Here is an 18,769-nt window from a genome sequence, read left to right as displayed (position 1 = left end):
TTCCTCACACCAATCTGCCCCCTTATCTATCAAGCACGGCACGGTTATTCACAATACTATAAGTTACAATGTCCTAAAAATTCAATAAATACACTTCAGAAACAAGTGAAATGTGAGATCTATAAAATTGAAAAGCAAAAAAATGGAGAGTTTACAGTTCTTTCAAATAAAAAAATAAAAACTTGTGAAGTAATTTGCACAATCAAGAGGCACTCTTTCCCTACACAACCAGTTAAAACTGCCTGCAATATGGTCAATTCTGCAAAAGCGTTCATAATTGAAAAAATCCAAATCAAAAACTAAAAACCCAAAAAATCAACGGCCCAAGCGCACCACTTTTCCACTGAAAAGCTAATTCAACAAGCCGGCGCATAAAAACCAATCATCCATGAACTTTCAGATCAAAGTTGCCAACTTGAAAACAAATGCTTCAAGATTCTGAAAGTTGAAAATTCGGAGTCATGCTTTCGAGAAGGCACAAAATCCGAACCATCACAAAATCAAGTACCAACTTCCAAATCAGCTCAATTGCATCTCACTTCATCCAAATTTTCAACTTTCATCGAATTACAAATCCAAAAATGAGCATCTAGAAATCCCAAGAAAAAGAGTAAAAAAATTCAACTTTACAAAAAAAGGACAAACTTTATGCACGAAAGAGCGATGAGTGAAAAATAAAGAGCCTTTCAAGCATACATGTACCTATTAAAAAGACAGGCAAAGAAGGTGAATGGATCAATGAGAGGAAAAGGGTAAATTACCAATACTAAAGGCTGCTTTCTTGGGCTTTAAAGCTCTGAAAAATCAAAAGCAGTAAATTCTAATCTATGAAGGAATCTAACCTTTTGAAGAAGACAGCAAAACAAAGATTATTGCACAAAACATGGATTACTTAAAAAAAAATTTCTTTTTACAGAGAGACAAACAAGAGTACACGTAAAATTGGAGATTAGAAACTGGAGAGATGATTTGCTGAATAGAGACAGTGGGGTCCATGTGAGTGCACGGTTTGGACTGGGTAATGTTCGGCTTTGATAATGATAATGATGATGGAGTGAAAATTTGTTACTGCCATGTTCATTTGAAAAGTCCAATGTTGACCTTTCAAACAAACAAAAGGATACATTAAAATTTGGTAATATATATTGGCCTTCCGTAGCATGATTGAGAATGAAATTCCACCGTTAAAAAAATTATAATTAAATTCCCGAATCCTGATGGATAAGTAAATTTATTCAAGTTACTTTATGGTTCCACAATTATTTATTCTTCTTCTAAAAATTAAATTTTCGCCTCTTCATGGTTACATATTTGCAACGTATACTCTATATTATAAAAAAGAAACATAGTAAATCAATTATCTTGGTACGATCCCCCAAACTTTTCAACTATAATGTTAATTTTTATTTATTTACAATTATTTATTCCATTCAAAAATTATTCAGAACAAATGAAAACTACTTTTAAAAAAAGGTTTTTTAAAAAAATAATAATAATAAATAAATAGCTCCGACATCTTTTTTTCATATATTATATTATACTCTCGTTTTTTTTTTTACTGAAAAGCTCGCAATTTTATTGAGAATAATCATTCATTACAAGTCTAACAAACCAAGAAGAAAATTCATCATTTACCAAAAAAAAGTAACTGGGAAGAAATAACAAATTGAGCCAATTGATGCGCTACATTATTAGCTTCTCTACGAATATGTCGAATTCTAGAAACCACTGGCTCTTTCAACAATGACAATAATTTCTCAGCACAGACACCGATATATCCCAAATGTTCTGTTTGATAGTTACTGCTTGCACTGCCAATAAGAAATCTGATTCAATTTGCACCTTTTGAAAATCCTTTTCGTAAAGAAGATTAACTCCTTCCCTGATTGTCAATAGCTCACCATGCACAACTGACAGAGATTGAGTAATTTGCTTTCCAAAAACTAACAGTAAACGATCTTGACAATCTCTCACAACACCTCCAATACTTGCTTGATTCAAAGTAGGATGGATAGCTACATCGATATTAAATTTCAAAGCATTTGTTGGTGGCGCTAACCACTTAATCTCACGTTTATCCCTCACAAAGTCTAAGCACCTATTGTCAAGGGATTTTGCTTTTCGAAAATCAGAAAAAAGATATAAGCTCCACCCCAAATCCTCTAACATTTGACCCCGTCGATCACCATGTAAATACTCTTGTTTCAGTAGTTATAAATATGGGCCAACAAGCATATTAGATGGTTATTTTAAAAATAATTATTCTTGATTTTTAATGTAACTTTTGTTTTGTAATATTTCAGTATAATTCCATACGTATGGGAATTGTTAGGTTAGCTCGTGTGACACATTTAAATTTTTTGTTTTTCCCAATAATAAAGTAAAAGGAAAAAACATGTGGAGGACCACATAATTAATGTCAACTGAGAACTTAGATTGGATGATACCAAACCAGACAATCAATAAAACCTTGATGGTGAAGTTGCATTATTGAGGTGAGGCCTACTAGTACACTACTACCCAACCCCCAATTTTTTTTTTATTTCATTTTGTGACACTAACCAGGAATTTATGCCAAAATTTTATTTTTTGGTTTAGTTATCTACTAACTGTTTTAGTTTGTAATGGCTTTGGTGGATATTCATATAGGGTAGTTAGTGTACTAATTTTGGGAGACATATCTAACAAACAACACAAAAATGGAATCATGCAATAGCTAAATGATTTTATTTTCTGATTGTAAATTAGTACACATGATTTCCTCTTCAAAAATGAAAGTTTGTTAATTCAGATGAGATAATTGATTTTTTTAATAGACATTATATGTATTATTAAATATCGACATTATATTTGTTGAGTCAGTACCTTAAAATTCCACCTAAAGAACAGCTATTGGCTTTGGCAATATAGTTTTGTTTCAACGAGCAATTATCAATTGAAAAAAAGTTTGTCAGGCTATCTTAGTTAGGGTTGTGATACCGAACCAAAATATCGACTTTTCGAGATATCGTATCGAAATTTTATCAGATATTTTCTTGGTTCATTGAATTTTTTTTGGGATATCTATACGGTATTAGTATGAATTTTTTTAATATCAAAATTTCAATATCGATATCAATATGAATTTTTTTCATACCAATATTTTTGATACGATATAGTGAAAACTCACCTCTAATCTTATTTAATTACCCACGTTATTAAGTTGAAATTACTACTTGATCCTATCATCTCGAAAGCATTATTCGATGATCAATGTGATTTACGGTTTGATCGATGCTGCCCTTAAGATTGCTATCCAAAGACAGATCGAATGACTAGAATCAATCTTTAGATCAAATCATTTGATCTGCAGATTGATTGGATCATTCATGCTGCCTTGAGATAGTAAGCCCTAAGGACAGCATGAACTGATCCTTGATTTACAAACTATTACGATTAGGGGCGGAGTCATCCTAGGCTTTTGTGGGCTCCAACTCCACTTGATTTTTTTATAAAAATTATTAATAGTGTTTTATTTTTATAATGTGTTTGTAGCCCCCACAAGGTTCCACCCTTTCTCCCTCTCCCTTCTCTTGATTTTTTCCCCTGAAGATTTTCAGAAACCCTTCTTGCCTTCCACTCTTTAATCCACCGATTCACCATCTTTGGTTGCTGAAATTTATAATTGATCACATATTTGAAAAGCTTTCATCGCAATCTATTGTCGGCACTACTTTTGTGAATAATTATTACCTGCCCTAGCTCGACTTTCAGAGGAGGTGAGCCAAATGTTGGTTTAATTTGTTCTATTTTGGTTCTTCAATTCCAAGAATTGAATGTGTTATTTTATGTTGTAATTCTTTCGTGATCTGATTGCATTAGATGACAAAAGTTAAGGGTGGGGCTTATTTGTTAGATTGAGATTTGAGGGTAATTTGTTGGTTGTTTGCCGCTGGTGTCGAGCTTCAGTCCAAAATGAATGTGAGGGAAATGTGCCCACTGTGCACCATATTTTTTATATTAAAAGTGCAAAAACCGAGCAAGCAGACAAGCACCATAATAAATTTTGCATTTTCAACTATAATCATGTTGTTTGTTGGAAAGATTAATTAAATTATTTTCACATATTTACATACTAATGAGAGGATCAAATTATTGGAATATAAAGTTTTAAACAAATTAATTGGCTATTTTTCCAATTATCGAAATTAGGATTTTTGAAATGCTCAGTTAATCATTTTTTTTCTAACATTTGTTTGTACTAATCGAATATATTGTATAATCATGTATTAAATTATTTCTCATTATTTACAACAGAACGATCATTTTCAGCATTGAAACTCGTTAAAACAGCTCTTCGTAACAACATGGAAGCAGAGTTTTTCGCAGATTCTATGATAATCTACATTGAATGTGATTTGGTAGAAAAAATTAAAAACGATTTAATCATTAATAAGTTTGATTATCAGAAGAATCGAAGAGCGCAACTTCAGTAGTGTTTTAGCTCCGTGATTTTGAAGGAATTAAATATTAATTACTTTTGCTTCATGTTTTCATGAAGTTAATATTTACATATTTTTTAGTTAATTATTTATTTGTCAGTACAGTCTAGCACGGGATGGAACCAGCCCCAGGTATTTTTGAATCCTGGCTCCGCCCCTGATTACAATTAGCTTGAAACAACGAACATCCGAAAAAAACACCCAAATTCCACGTCATCAAAAGAAAGAAAGGAAAAAGAGGTGGGACCCGATTGATATAGGAAGATGGAATACTCCTATTCTCACCTCGAATTCTGATTTGGTTTAATAATAAAATTATTGCGTTACATAATTAATTTTTCTGTAAATTTTCTGACTTTGAAGATCTGATCCGGAGCAAAGAAGAAGATATGCAGGACGTTGGGTGAATTCAAGCTTCCCCACTTCTTTAACTACCCTCCTTATTTCACGTAAACCTCTCTTCCCCATGTTTATCATTTTGTAATTTTTTTAATATAATTTTTATCGCTTGAATTTGGTGTGTATATTGGGATTTTTTTTTGTTGCTATGAAGTAGGCATTATTGATGGATTATCAGTTTGAAGCTGTAAGAACCTCGGCTTATTTCTTTATTTTAGGATGTGAACGAAAAATTAGTGGTTGGATCAAATTTGCTGAGGAGGGGATTTTGAGAAATTCATTAAGTATCTTATTACTGAAGGATACACAAAAAGGAAAAGGTTGTGAATTGATAGGATATAATGAAGAAGCATTTAAATGTTGTGCTTATTTTCACCCCAAATTGGAATTTGCTGTGTTCTTTGAGTGGAATTTTTTAGAAACAATGAGAATCTTATGTTGTTTTCTTGAATTTATTTTAGTCTCTAGTGGTCGCCTTTTTTCCTTGATATGGTCGCACAGTTTATATTCAAGTATATCCTGTAGGTGCTCAAGTTACGAGGCTTCTTGAACCTGCTTGTTTTGATTCATTGGCCTTTGCCACAACTTTTGATGAGTTGATATGTTAACCATTTCAAGCATCTCAAATCTCAGTGGTTGAGTTAGTGTGGTGGTTGATTTTTCTTTTTAGGCAACTTGAGGTAGGGATTGAGCGCTTACACTGGAATAGATGAACCATGCTGACTCAAGCTAGGCGAAGAAGTAGGTCTGGAATCAAGCAATACCTTTTGCCTTGTCGTTTTCGTATAATATGAAAGGAACTCCTTATCTTAGTGGACTTCCTTTATTAATGAATATGTCGGGCCGTACTTCGTGTGTGCCAGATGATGTTGGTTTATATGATGTTTACTCCTTCGGTAACATTTAGAATTGAGTACATGGAGTTGTGATGTTATGTTGGAGAGATAATGCCTTTAAACACGATTTGATTTTCTGAGGACAATGTCCACGAACGTCGGCTTACATGGCCCAGGCGCTGTGACTAGAGTTTTTTCTAGTCTTTTCGTGATTGCATCTCAATTCTCAACAATGACCATAAATCCATAATCTTTCATCTTTTCTGGTTGGCTTCAAATTTCGGATATTTCAGTGCCTGGTGCCTACTTTACCAAGTTGGATGCCATTCATTAGTATTGTATTTCCCTTAAGTATATGATAGATGAGCAACTTCTGTGAAATCTTATGTTTTTCCATGGAAATTGGTTGCAGTCGTGCTAGATTTTCTTCGAAATTTATGGATGGGGTTGTTCTGGAGCTGAAACATTATTTTTTCATTTATTCTGTTATGCAGGCTCTTTCAAAGTGAAACCTTTGTCCTTTTGACATGATAACTTTTTTTTATTCTATAGTTTGCAGCCGGTTAGAGAAACTAGAGAGAAACAGATACAACTCTGGAAGGAGCTGATACTTGATTTCTGCAGAACTCAGAAAATCTTTACCATTGGACTGGAAGAAGATTTCCCATTGTTCAGTAATCCTAGTATTGAAAGTAAGTCTCCCTGTTTAAGTTCTTCTTTCAAAGAGATATATATCTGTCTGTTTTTTTTTATTTGTTCCTCTCTTTCGATTCTTTGACATCTGTCTCTGTGGAATTAACTTAATGTATCTCGCTACTTACAGAATAATTGACTCAGTTTCGACCAGCTGAACAAAGTCCTTTACTAACATTGAACTGGACTCGCAACCTGTAAATAGTGGTTCTTGCTTTCTACTTTCTAAATTGATGTTTTGGAAATTGGTTGTGATTGTTTTTAAGCAGGATAGTGATCAGACTTCATATTTATTGCTCAAAATTTGAACTGCCGGCATCCACCCAAAAAATAATGCCTGTTTTGGGTTTCATTTGTTGGATAATCACAACTTTACCCTTTGAAATAGAGCATAACATAATCTGTGTGGTAGGGTAGGTGAAAATATCGTTTGAATAGAAGAGCATTCAAATGCTTATAGGATAGCATTGCCTATGTAATAGTGCTATAACACAGGAGTGACCTTCAAGGGAAATTATGCAAATTAAAAAGGAGTGATTAATACCTTCATAACTCATCGCAAGTCCTGTCTAACATTAAAAGTTGGGATATTGGACACTTTGCAAATGGCTACTTCGTGCCAATTAGACATGGTGATTGGACAACTGTATCATTGTCTTCATGGGGGAAAACCTTGGTAATCGGGTCCTATTGACCTGTTATTATATTTCGGTTATGACTATCTTAGCAAAACATTTGTGATTTTGGTGGTTGCTTAAATGTTCGGTCATGATACTTCAGGATCCTTAAGTCATGAAGCTAGGGAGGCATTTCTGTCAGCCTTGGTTTCCGAAGGTATGTACATGTTATACCGAATTATTAAGTTGATAGAAACTTTATAAAAAGTTCCATCGCTTATATTATTAATTAAAATCGACAGGACGTGCAGAATGGTTAGATAAAGGTCACAGAAAATGTTTAATCCTTTGGCATCGGATCCAAGATTGGGCAGACCTGATATTGCGCTTTGTGAGTATCAATCTAATTTTCCATTGAAGTCCTGATTTCCTCAAATCTTTGCTCAATGTAGGAAGTCTCTTGTGTTTTATCAGGTGAAGGATAATGGATTTGAGGATAGTGTCATGACAGTCGAGGAAATACGTTCGGGGGTCGAGTCTCGAGGGACAGGTACACGACCTTTATTTTCCCTTTTATCTGTTTTCTAATGATTGCTGCAACTGGGACGAATTCTCAGTCTTGTTTGTCTGTGGAAACCAGAGCTTCATGGAATGGACCGGACAATTCTAATGCGAGCCTTGAAACAGCTAGAGCATAAGGGGAAGCTTGCCATCTTCAAAGGAACCTCAGCAGATGACGAGGGTGTTAAATTTTCACTGTAAATTTATCCGCCTTCCATCAAAGACAAGCTCCAGATGGCCCTTCCTTTTCAACAGACTCGTGTATGAGAGTTCCAAGATTTTTGTATTTACAGAATAATTTCAACAATGTCACGGTGCAAGTTCCATCAAAACTTCAGCTATTCCAAAGGTTTTGTCTTGCGGGTTAAACGGGAATAACATGGAGTGATGATGATACCTCGTCAAGTGAGTTTTAGTTGGTACTCGTGGCGAAGAAAAATGGGTTGCATTTGCATAATTTTTACCTTGTGATTGATCTACGCACTAACAAATATCGATGTTTTAAAATTTTAAAAGTTATTATATCACTCATCTGATCTTTAATCTTTAACAATGTAAGCATGTAATTGAGCTAACATTAAGATTTGTGAATTCATTAAATCATACCATGTCACGCGCACACCTCCTGGGAGCAGAAATTCGTATTTAATCATTTAGCTTCCAATTTAAACAGAAACCTCTTGAGAGATGAAATAATCAAAAACACCCGCTAAATCCCCAATTAGGATCAGAAATTTTTATCTATTCGGTTAAAAATGCAGGTTTTCATAAAAACGATATCAAGAATTTTATAATTTGTGGGCAACTACACCGGTCGCTCTTGCAGGATCTGCCTCTAATTCTGATTAAGATGGAAGGATTCGCCTCTTAATCATGTCAAGTACTTATCTTAATTTTTTTTAGTTCTTTAAAAAAAGGGCATTCATCCCAAAACAGAGATTTTGAAACGATTACTAGAACAGAATCCATGTATCCAAACTCACACTGCTAAGGACTGTAGTTTACCATATTACTGTAAAGGAATGTAGTTTACCATATTACTGTAAAGGAATGTAGTTTACCATACATCACACACGAACACTACTGTAAAGGAATGTAGTTTACCAAACATCATACTGCTAAGGAATGTAGTTTACCATACATCACTCCTGTACTGCAATAGTTTTAAATATATTTCTGAACAAGCAGTCGAGCACTACAGGTATTTCACCATGCCACGACCCTCCACACTGAGTTTGGTTGCCTGTAGCTGCTTCCGCTTTGGTGCTTTCAGTTGTTGCAGCTTCTTGTTCATCTGTCGGCATTAAAAAAAATTTGAGCATGTAAACTTTGTGATCGAACAACCAAAAAGTTAAGACGAGAATGAGCACAGACACAGTCTTATAGGTTAGGACTTAGGAGTGAGGACCACGGCCATCAAATATCATAAACCTGGTCTGATGTGCATAACAGACGGAAATCATACATCACGGATTTTATTAATGCAAACAGAAGGAAAATGTGCTCAATCTCTCAATACATGGTGAAATCAAATTTAACGAAGTAATGTTTGAGTAACTAGGCAAGAAAGAAAACAATGTGATTCAACTTCAGCCAGCGCGCAAAAAAGAAAGCAGTCCATATGATAGAACCACACAGTAAGCGATTGCTTCCTTGGAGTTTGGCTCTTGTTTGACCACATTAAGAAGCCTTTAATATTTAACATTGGAGTTTGGCTCATTGAAAAAGTAGATATTTGGATTTGCTGTTGATTCAAATCCAACTTTAATATTTTCATAGAAAAGCCACAAATAAGTAATAACCACCTAAAAGGTACCACACTGTTAAAAATGAAAGAGGGATGAAATAGTTCTTCAAATGGTATATGATCAGAAATGCAAGAAAACCAAGAAAGGTTTAGCTGTTTCTCTCTTTGGACAAACAACCTACTCTGACAATGGGAATCTAAATGCTTATACTTCCTGACAACTCCAGGATGCTAAACGTGGGTTTTCTGTATGAGATTGTATCGAAGGAGAAAGAAGGCTAACCTTTGCCCGACGCTGATCCTGAACCACTAGTTTAGCTCGAGCTCGAACTTCATCTGGATCCACCTTGGATTGAGGGCGCACCAAAAAATCCATTGACATTGCTTCAGGCCTCGAGGCATGTTGCCTAGAGGATGACGAACCAGATTTTGCCCCCCTTCAAATTATGAGAAACACTGAAGCTTAGGTGTGTACTCTAAAAAACAGAACCAGCAGATTAAAAAACAATCACGTTCAGACAGGAACTCACTGTGAAAATTCAGCTAAATCAAGGTCATCATCGCGGGATGCCATGGCTCCTGCTTTATTCATCACCCTACAGAGGTTTAAAATAGCCATTATTTTAATATGCATCTATCAATGTATTTATCGTACAAATTTTCTGCTGCTGAAAATATGATACATACTTCTTAACAGAGGGGGGGCTCCTGAAAACCCGTTCTTGCTCGAAGTTTTTCATATCTTCAAACCTTGTGCTTTTGTTGAATATTGGTCGGCTCTGTGTGAATAACATTCAAAAAGTTGAGCGGATTCAAGAAACCAATGTTAAAAAATGATTAAGATTCTCACTAACATTTCAAATTGCTAGAATTAAAAATTATAATTATAAAATCAGAAAAGAGTAAATTTATTAGATATCACAAGAATTCCACATTTCTAGACCTAGAAATAGAATTAGAACCCCTCCATAGTTCCTATCATAATAAAACCAGTAAATTACTAAATTCAATGTCGTGATACACTATATAATAACTATAACACTCGAGCAGGAGAAAGCAGAATGGAAGTATCAAATTCTTCAATTACATAGGATTAAAGGTTATACTTTACCCATTTATCAACCAACTCTTTAGCGAGTTTTCTGTTGGCAGTAGTCTCCTCGTCAGATTTGGAAAAAAACATGATGACCTGTCAAAATATGATATGGCCATCACTACAAGTTTTCAACTTAACCCATAGCAGTAGAAAAGAAAGTATTATCACCAAAAATAATAAAAAAAACTTTAAGTTATGCAAACTCTACCTTTCCAAGGCCACTCTTCTTTAGTTGTTCTCTTCTATCAAGCTGCTCTAAATCAATTGGCAACTGCAATGCAAGGATACTATTAGTGTCCAAACAAATTTCAAATTTAACAAGAACACTTGTAAAATTTATGTGGTCCATACATCATGCAGGATCTTTAAAACTGCAGCACGGATGTTAATATTTGGCAAGCTTCCATCTGGTAGTGGCTCAAGCCAATTCTTTAAAAGATTTAAAACTCCATGATCAAGAAACTCTTGCTGAAGTTGTTTTCTACCCAAAAAAAACAAAAGAGCATCCGGAAAGGTTATTCAAACAATTCCAGAGATACAAATGGAAATGTTGAAAACAAGATGAACGAATGACCAACTTAGCAAGGACATCCATGAGAAGAGGGAGCTTCTTTAATTTATTTACAGCAGGCTTTGACTGTCTATTAAGGTCTGCATCTTCTTCTGCAACAACTTCAAGCTCAGCCATTATCTTCTCTACAAGTAGTGCAGTTTCTGCAGGACTCTTTTCAGTTTTCTTTTTTTTCTTTCCTATCTTGAAAAGCTGATTAATTTCATCTTCATCTTCTCCCTCTTCTGCCTACAAAATGATACAGTTCAAAGACCAGTTAACTCCCTAAAGTAAGGATGATAAAACCTGGTAAAAGAACAAAATGAAAAACAAAAAAATTAATATCAACGTCATTAATATTGATATTGTTTTATGGCTGCTGTATCTGCATAAAATCTCATGCAACAATTGAAAACACATTGTAATATAGTTTGATTTGTTCTAACTTAATTCTTATACAGAAAAACGAGAGGCGAAATTAATTATCAGAAACTATGAGAGAGAAACATGTATCAAAGTCTTTTTTTTGCAAGTGCTTCAAGTTCAATTACCATGACATTCGTCAACACAAACCAAATTACAGAACAGAAAAAGGGATATTGATCCTGCAGTGGATATGTGTAAAGAAAGCTGGAAATAGAGATCATGAATGCAAGAGAACACAATCAATTCGGACATATATGGTGACCTTGGAATCAAACATGTCAACTATCATGACTTTTCCAACAAAAACCTACGGCAGAAGAATTAGGAACGATCTGACCATATTAAGCAGGTCATTAAATAAAAACCGGGAGAAAAACATTCTTAATGAACAATAATAAATGTAGTTCAAGGCATTACTGAAATATTTCGGCATTATCATAATAAAAAACCTAAATATCTTTACCTGGTGAATTTGTCGGAAACCAAAAACAAGCAAGTGATTCAGCACTCATGACTCCCGTTGACTCATAACACTAGGTTAATGGTTCAACAGCCTTATTCAAGTAAATGCTAATGTGACTGCCAGTCGCAACATATAGGGGACTATGGTTATTTCATCTGTCTAGTTTCCGCATAAGGAACGACAATCGATTCGCAGGCAGCATGCGGCGTTCACGTCAATAAACTCACATAATCTACGTAAGATCTGTTCTAACCTGGGGAGCACGACTTGGTGAATGTCCATTATCACTTCCATACCGGTCAGCAGGATCCACGCCGGTGTCATCTATGAAGTTATCATCATCCACAGTCCTAGCACCTTCTTGATCATCCTATACCATTTTGAAACAACACAAATCAATAAAGCCAACAAAACTAATACATGGTGCATGCTATGAACAAACTGGAGGGGGGGCAAACAATGCATCGTGAGAGCAAGCAGAACAAAAATTGATATTTCCAAAGCCTGGCAAGAGCAAGGGTAAGCAAAAAGTACTCCAATACCAGTACCACTTAAAGTAATCCGTGTGAAGAAGTAATAATGCAACTACTAGAAATGGTTCCTCTTCCCTTTATGAAATCAGGTCATAGACCTTTTTTCCTTCCAGAAATGAGTTCACAGCCATGGTCAGAAAGTCATAATTGTCATTCTCACTATACTAGACTAGTATCCACCAGTTAAATAATTCAGTTATGCGATGCCAAACCTTTATCAAATAATTTAAAATAAAATAAAATTGCAGAAAGTTACTAAATCACTGATGAACAAAATGTAATCATTAAAACAAAAAAGTGTCTCTTACACGTGGTAGAAGTTTACCGATATTCGTTACTACTAGTCAGTTACACGTGGTAGAAGTTTAACAATATTCGTTACTACTAGTGTTTCACCATATTTTCATTAACGTATCCACAAATCATAAACAAATCATACCAAAAAATTCACTGAATTCAGCATAATTCCAAAACCAGATTGAACATACCACGTAAACCGGGTAAATGCAAAAATAAAGCATGAGAAAAATACTCCACTTCACAAAACACAAAATTTTCAATGATCGTAAATGAAAAGCAGAAATCAAGTATCACGTAAATGCGTTAAACCTCCGAATCACCACCAGCTATGGTGGCCCACATCTCCTTCATCTCAGGATCAACCTCTTTATCCTTCATTTTCCCTCCTACGCTCCTCGTCACCTTAAACTTTTTATCCCCTTTCTCCCCCATTCTCTTTTTCTCAACAATTTTCCTCTTCACCCCTTTCTCCCTCTTCCTCTTTCCATCATCCAAATAATCCTCTCTCACAAATCCAGCCACCTCCTGAATATCATCATCCCCACCATAATCCCCCACATCATCAGTCAATCCAAAATCCGAAGGACCCAGATCTTTCTCAGGTGCAGATTTTTTATCAATCGCTTCCGGGGCTTTGCTTTCGAGTCGCTGTACACCGGAGTTGGAGATCGCTGGCGTCTATCATCATAGCCCCATACCCCTTCGTCTTGCTGAGGCTCATCACGATCGGATTGGATATCCTCGTCGAAATCCATCAATGGCTCACCATCTTCATCACGGTAACTGAACTCAAAACACATACACATACACAAAATCGATCCATTAAAAAATAAATAATAATTCAACGTAAAAAAAGTAAACTTCCACAAACATATACACATACACGCGACGACACGGAAGGTGGGGCGATCAACTTCTTAAAACCCCAATTATTATAAATAAAAACCCAAATCTTTTTAAAAAATGTACACATAAAAATGCAGACGATATATGGTGAAAAAACCCTAATTTTAAGATATTCCTGATTGGGGAAGGCGACTTACGGATCGTTTTCAATTGCCATGATTGATTGAGAAAAACACTCCCCCCTTCAACAGAGAAACTGCGTCAATGTGTTGTATCGATATACATACAGGCGAGATACACATAAGCGTTCGGTGGTTGTATAAAAATGCCTTGGGAGTGAATGAATACCTGCGGTTTTTCTGTGAATGTAAGCTGGTTCCTCGTATATATATAGGCGTGAAAAACTAAAAAGAAAGGAATCTCTTCATCAATGTTTAGAATGTTTTATTTTATTGTTTTTTACTCATGTGATAAAAATAAATAAAACTATTTTTTTTTTTGCATTATGATAGATTTCTTCTTCTTGATTTTTTTCTCCACCTTGAAGCTTTGTGCATCTCGGAGGTTTTGAGTTGACTCAAGGATCTGAATCTCTCAAACGTTTTTTGTGGAGTTGAATGTTCTTGTGAAGTTTTTTAATGGAGATGTTTCTAGTCTTGATTTGATTTTGATAGGCTTTAGAGTTATAGTGTCAGAATTACAATCCCGTGTGTTTTATTTTTGTTTGTAGATCAGCAAATTAAGTAGCTCATGTTTTAGCTAAGACGGTTGGTTTTATATTTGGTTGTTAAATCAGGATTACACATGTCGCATTCGGTTATTTCTGATGTCATTTTGTCTGACTAATTGTGATGAAATTTTTACTTCCACCGGAGATGTTTGTAGTCTTGATTTGATTTTGGTAGGCTTCCGAGTCATAGCTTCAGAACCACAATCTCGTGTGTTTTACTTTTGTTCGTAGATCAGCAAATCAAATAGCACGGGTTTTAGCTAAGACGGATGATTTTATATCTAGTTGTTAAAGTAGGATTACACACGTCGCATTCGGCTATTTCTGAGTGATGAAATTCTTACTCCAACGGAGATGTTTGTAGTCTTGATTTGATTTTGGTAGGTTTCCGAGTCATAGTTGCAGAACTACAATCTCGTGTGTTTTACTTTTGTCGTATATCAGCAAATCATGTTGCTAAAGTTATAGCTAAAACGGTTGGTTTTATACCTAGTTGTTAAAGCAGGATTACACATGTCGCCTTCGGCTATTTCTGATGTCATTTGTCTTACTGAGTCTGATGAAATTCTTAATTTGATATATATATATATATATATATATATATATATATATATATATATATATATATATATATATATAAACTCATGTGAGATGATCTAACGGTCAATTTTACGATAAGAATTTCCTATTTGGGTCATCCATGATAAAATATTTTTTTATCAAAATAATAATACGTTTTATTGTAAATATAAATAGAATTGACTCATCTAATCGATAAATATCCATGAAACCGTCTTACAATATACATATTCAAAAATATATATACATGCATTGATGCATATTCTCGATTCTACCGAAGCACGTCTCTCTCATTTAACGATCATTTTTGCAACAGATTTATCATTTATTTATGATTTATCAATCTATAAAGAAACTGAATTGAATCCAGAGGAAAAAGAGAGAGATTGTTAAGGTTTGAGACCGAGATCAATATATGCAACCGAGGGAAATTCGATTGGTTGGATTGACGGGGAATCGATACACGCAACGGAAAATCATTGTCAGATCAAAGTTATTGTGAATGTTGTGACTTGTGATTATGATCTGTTTCGAGGATATTTAATTAGTGGCCATTTTTTGAGTTCAAAAGTAGTATGATGATGCATGAAAGGGGTAAAAATCACATGAAAATTGGTTTATATATGGAGCTCATGCCGTCCGAATTCCAAGGGAAATCCAAAAGGAAACAAATGAATGAGTTTACGGAATTAAGAAATTAACGAGTTTCATGTTTATAAAGTATAATAATAATAGGAGCATATTTACATATGAAAAAATTGTCAGTGTGTCTTTGATAGCATGCCGCATGCGACTTGATGGAATTCGGTGGAAATCCAATTTCAAATGAAATCGGTTGTTGCTATGCTTATATATGTAATAATATAATTAACTTAGCTCGATACCTATCATATTATAAAATGCTAAATATATATATACATACATATATATATACATACATATATATTATATATGTTTCAATAAAACTAAGTGGAAAAAAGAAAAGGGAAAATAATCAAATTGTAAATGTATCTTCAATCTTGTCATATATCTTTCGTATAAATATTAGATATAATTTGATTTTTTTATATATGATGAACCAATCCAATATACACCACATGATTTGATAGAATTACTGTTAAAACATACATTTATCACTTCACATTTTTATCATAACACAATTTCGAATAAATGATTAAGCTGACGGTATAATATGTTATGTACTCATTAAAGAAGATACGATATGTATATTCGGCTAAGTTTTTTTGTTTTTGTTTTTTATCTTCGAAATATTAGGACATATCATTATATATATCATTATATATATTATGAGTTTATTAATTCAATCTAATCCATTGTTTACTTACAAAAAAAATCATTTTTCTTCAAATCTCAAGGTCCGTAATTATACATTGATTTCATAGGATTTCTCATTCTCGTAATTATACATTGATTTCATGGGATTTTTCATTCTTAATTACATGAGGTATAACATATCCTTCACAATATTTATGAAAAAAATTCTATATAAATCCTAATATACCCTTTTTAATTTTTTTGTTTTCCTCCCAATTTCTCATATTTTTTATGAATCATTTTATCAATTTTATCTATTTTTAAAAAATACATAATTTTATACTCAATAATTTCAATAAGTGAAAATGAATCACATTTGAATCAATAATAATTTATAATATTCAACAATAATTCAATCCAAATTATATGAATACAAAATTAAACATAATATTATTTATCATATGTGGAGGGTAAAACTGTAATTCGTCCATTAATCATTATTTCAATCCCAAAATTAATAACTCAAAGTAAACATGTTACTGTGTATCCATCATTATTCAACATTCTTCAAAATCATTTTAATAATCCTAGTATGATTTATTCACATATAATCACATCTCATAAAGTAAACGCAACCTATAAGTGATAGTATTGTAATTATTATATTATATTGACTATTAAATTGATGTCTTTTTTTTAAATAAAACAAGACACTTTTATTAGACCGGAGAATTTATATAAGAAATTAAAGTGGAAGAATGATTTATATATTTCACTAAACCACGCCTAAAAATAGCCTCCGAATAAGAGCATGGATAGTAGATAACTTGATTCGTAATCGTTTTGAAACCAAAAGTACACGATGATATATTTTAACAAGGATTATACAATCTTGAGCAACAAGATCTGAATATGGATCGTGCAAAGTCGCAAACAAGAAATTTGGGCTTCGTTCGTGTTAGATGTGTATATATATTGTTTGAGTTACATATATTTTTATATAATCAATTAATATTTTTTAAACAAAAAATTCATCAACTAATAATTAGTGCGTACAAACTCCAAACTTCGTATCGGGAGGGTCGATCCTACCCCCATAAGTATTACCCCATGGGGTAGATGACACTCACTAATTAGGAAAATTTCATCATATCCCATGAGTATTACCCGGCTTTGTCTATGCTAGCACATGGGCACTGCCCATGTGCTGCATCCAATGACCCATATTTTTTTGGATTTGATTTGATCTCATTTTAAATGAGATCATATCAAGTCCAAAAAAACATGGACCGTTGGATCTCCATTCGGGCACTACCCGAATGGGGTAGCATAGACAAAACCAGTATTACCCCCATGGGACAAGTGGAATAATTTAATTGGTTAATATCATTTGAGCATCACATGATTGAGTGAGACCCTTATGATAAGAACGGATGCGTCGATGCTAGGCTGAGGGTAGTGCCCTCAGCCTATCATCGACTGACACGTGGCAGTTATTTTAAAATATTTTTTTAAAACATAAAAATCGGAATTATGATTAATTGGAGCGAGATCTCCAACCATGGTTACTTTTGAAATTATAATCTGAAATCCGCGGGACTTTTCCTCTTGTAATCTTACAAGTTCGGCGGCTTTCTCCTCTCTCGTAATCTTACGAAGATTACAACCTTGGTGAAGACGAGATTCTGCAAATTTATTTTGATAGCCTGTGCATCGCCGAGTTCGAGCCCAAACTCATCGAAAGTGCATTTCGACGGGATATTTTGTTTGAAGATCCTCTGGTTTGCAATCCTCAAGGTATGTATGTTAAAATATTGTATTTTCTATGGATTGTGGAAGTAAAATTTCTGAAGTCTGAAGTTGATTTTTTTGGGCAATGGGCGTGAGGGATAGTGAGTTGGTGTAGAAAATATTTCAATTGGAGACTTTGGATTGAAGTGCAGAAGTTAAAAAAATCTTGTTTTCTTGATTTCTAATGGGAGATTCCTTATTTAATGTTGTTAGATTATCCTAAAAGTAATGGTCAGATCCCAAAATTTGAAAGCTTGTTTGTTGTGTTCCCAGATTTTCAAAAATCATTGCCCGCTTGAGGGATTTCAGATTTGGAGAAACAAGAAGGGAACAATATTAATCGATCCGCTCACGCTGCTACATAGTGATCCCCCTCCATCACGGTATGAACTAATTTATGTATATGGTATATAAAATTCTTTTGCCCTCTTTCAGTAATAATCATTTGATATGGAAGTATATTTTGAATTTGAAAGTGACGTTAATGCGAATAAATTTGTATTGAATTGCCCTCATTCATTCCAGAGCCTCTGTTCAACTATTAATCTTGAAGAATGGTGATTTTGTTCTCTGATTTGGTTCAAAGATATGATTAATACATTGATAATCATATATCCAATTGAGGATACATAATCTTGAAGAATGGTGATTTTTTTAATTAGGATTATTATGGTTCATATATAAGCTTGGTTCCACAACATGTTCGTATAATTTGTTAAACTTCATTCTTTGAACATACATTGATAATCATATATCCAATTGAGGATACAAAACGCGTTAACAATAAGTATTTACTGAGCAAAAGCTTGTCAAGGCTCTCATTAGCAACATATTCATAAACAAGAA

The 18,769-nt window shown here is 33.9% G+C and overlaps 1 protein-coding gene, 2 long non-coding RNA genes and 1 pseudogene across 3 annotated transcripts; 2 read left to right on the top strand and 2 right to left on the bottom strand.

The window, feature by feature from the left end:
* Positions 1-2: 2 nt before the first annotated feature.
* LOC140872792 (uncharacterized) lies at positions 3-842 on the bottom strand. The gene is made up of 3 exons (XR_012147919.1): positions 762-842; positions 334-438; positions 3-73 (listed from the first exon to the last, which is right to left on the bottom strand). It is a non-coding gene; the product is annotated as an uncharacterized lncRNA (long non-coding RNA).
* Positions 843-3,546: 2,704 nt separating this feature from the next.
* On the top strand, positions 3,547-4,875 carry LOC140872787 (uncharacterized). Its single transcript, XR_012147917.1, has 3 exons — positions 3,547-3,758; positions 4,587-4,721; positions 4,845-4,875. It is a non-coding gene; the product is annotated as an uncharacterized lncRNA (long non-coding RNA).
* Positions 4,876-5,548: 673 nt separating this feature from the next.
* On the top strand, positions 5,549-8,114 carry LOC140872786 (vacuolar protein sorting-associated protein 25-like). The gene is made up of 6 exons (XM_073275673.1): positions 5,549-5,625; positions 6,269-6,408; positions 7,190-7,243; positions 7,329-7,417; positions 7,501-7,576; positions 7,667-8,114. Exons 1-6 carry the CDS (start codon positions 5,597-5,599, stop codon positions 7,786-7,788), a joined length of 510 nt encoding a protein of 169 aa, XP_073131774.1. The 5' UTR covers positions 5,549-5,596; the 3' UTR covers positions 7,789-8,114.
* A 461-nt stretch (positions 8,115-8,575) lies between these two features.
* Positions 8,576-13,936, bottom strand: LOC140872747 (protein IWS1 homolog 1-like; annotated as a pseudogene).
* Between the last annotated feature and the right edge of the window lie 4,833 nt (positions 13,937-18,769).

The sequence above is a fragment of the Henckelia pumila genome, unplaced genomic scaffold, assembly GCF_033568475.1.
Source record: "Henckelia pumila isolate YLH828 unplaced genomic scaffold, ASM3356847v2 CTG_477:::fragment_1, whole genome shotgun sequence".
Classification (NCBI taxonomy): domain Eukaryota; kingdom Viridiplantae; phylum Streptophyta; class Magnoliopsida; order Lamiales; family Gesneriaceae; genus Henckelia; species Henckelia pumila.
This window is presented reverse-complemented; position numbering and strand designations above follow the sequence as displayed.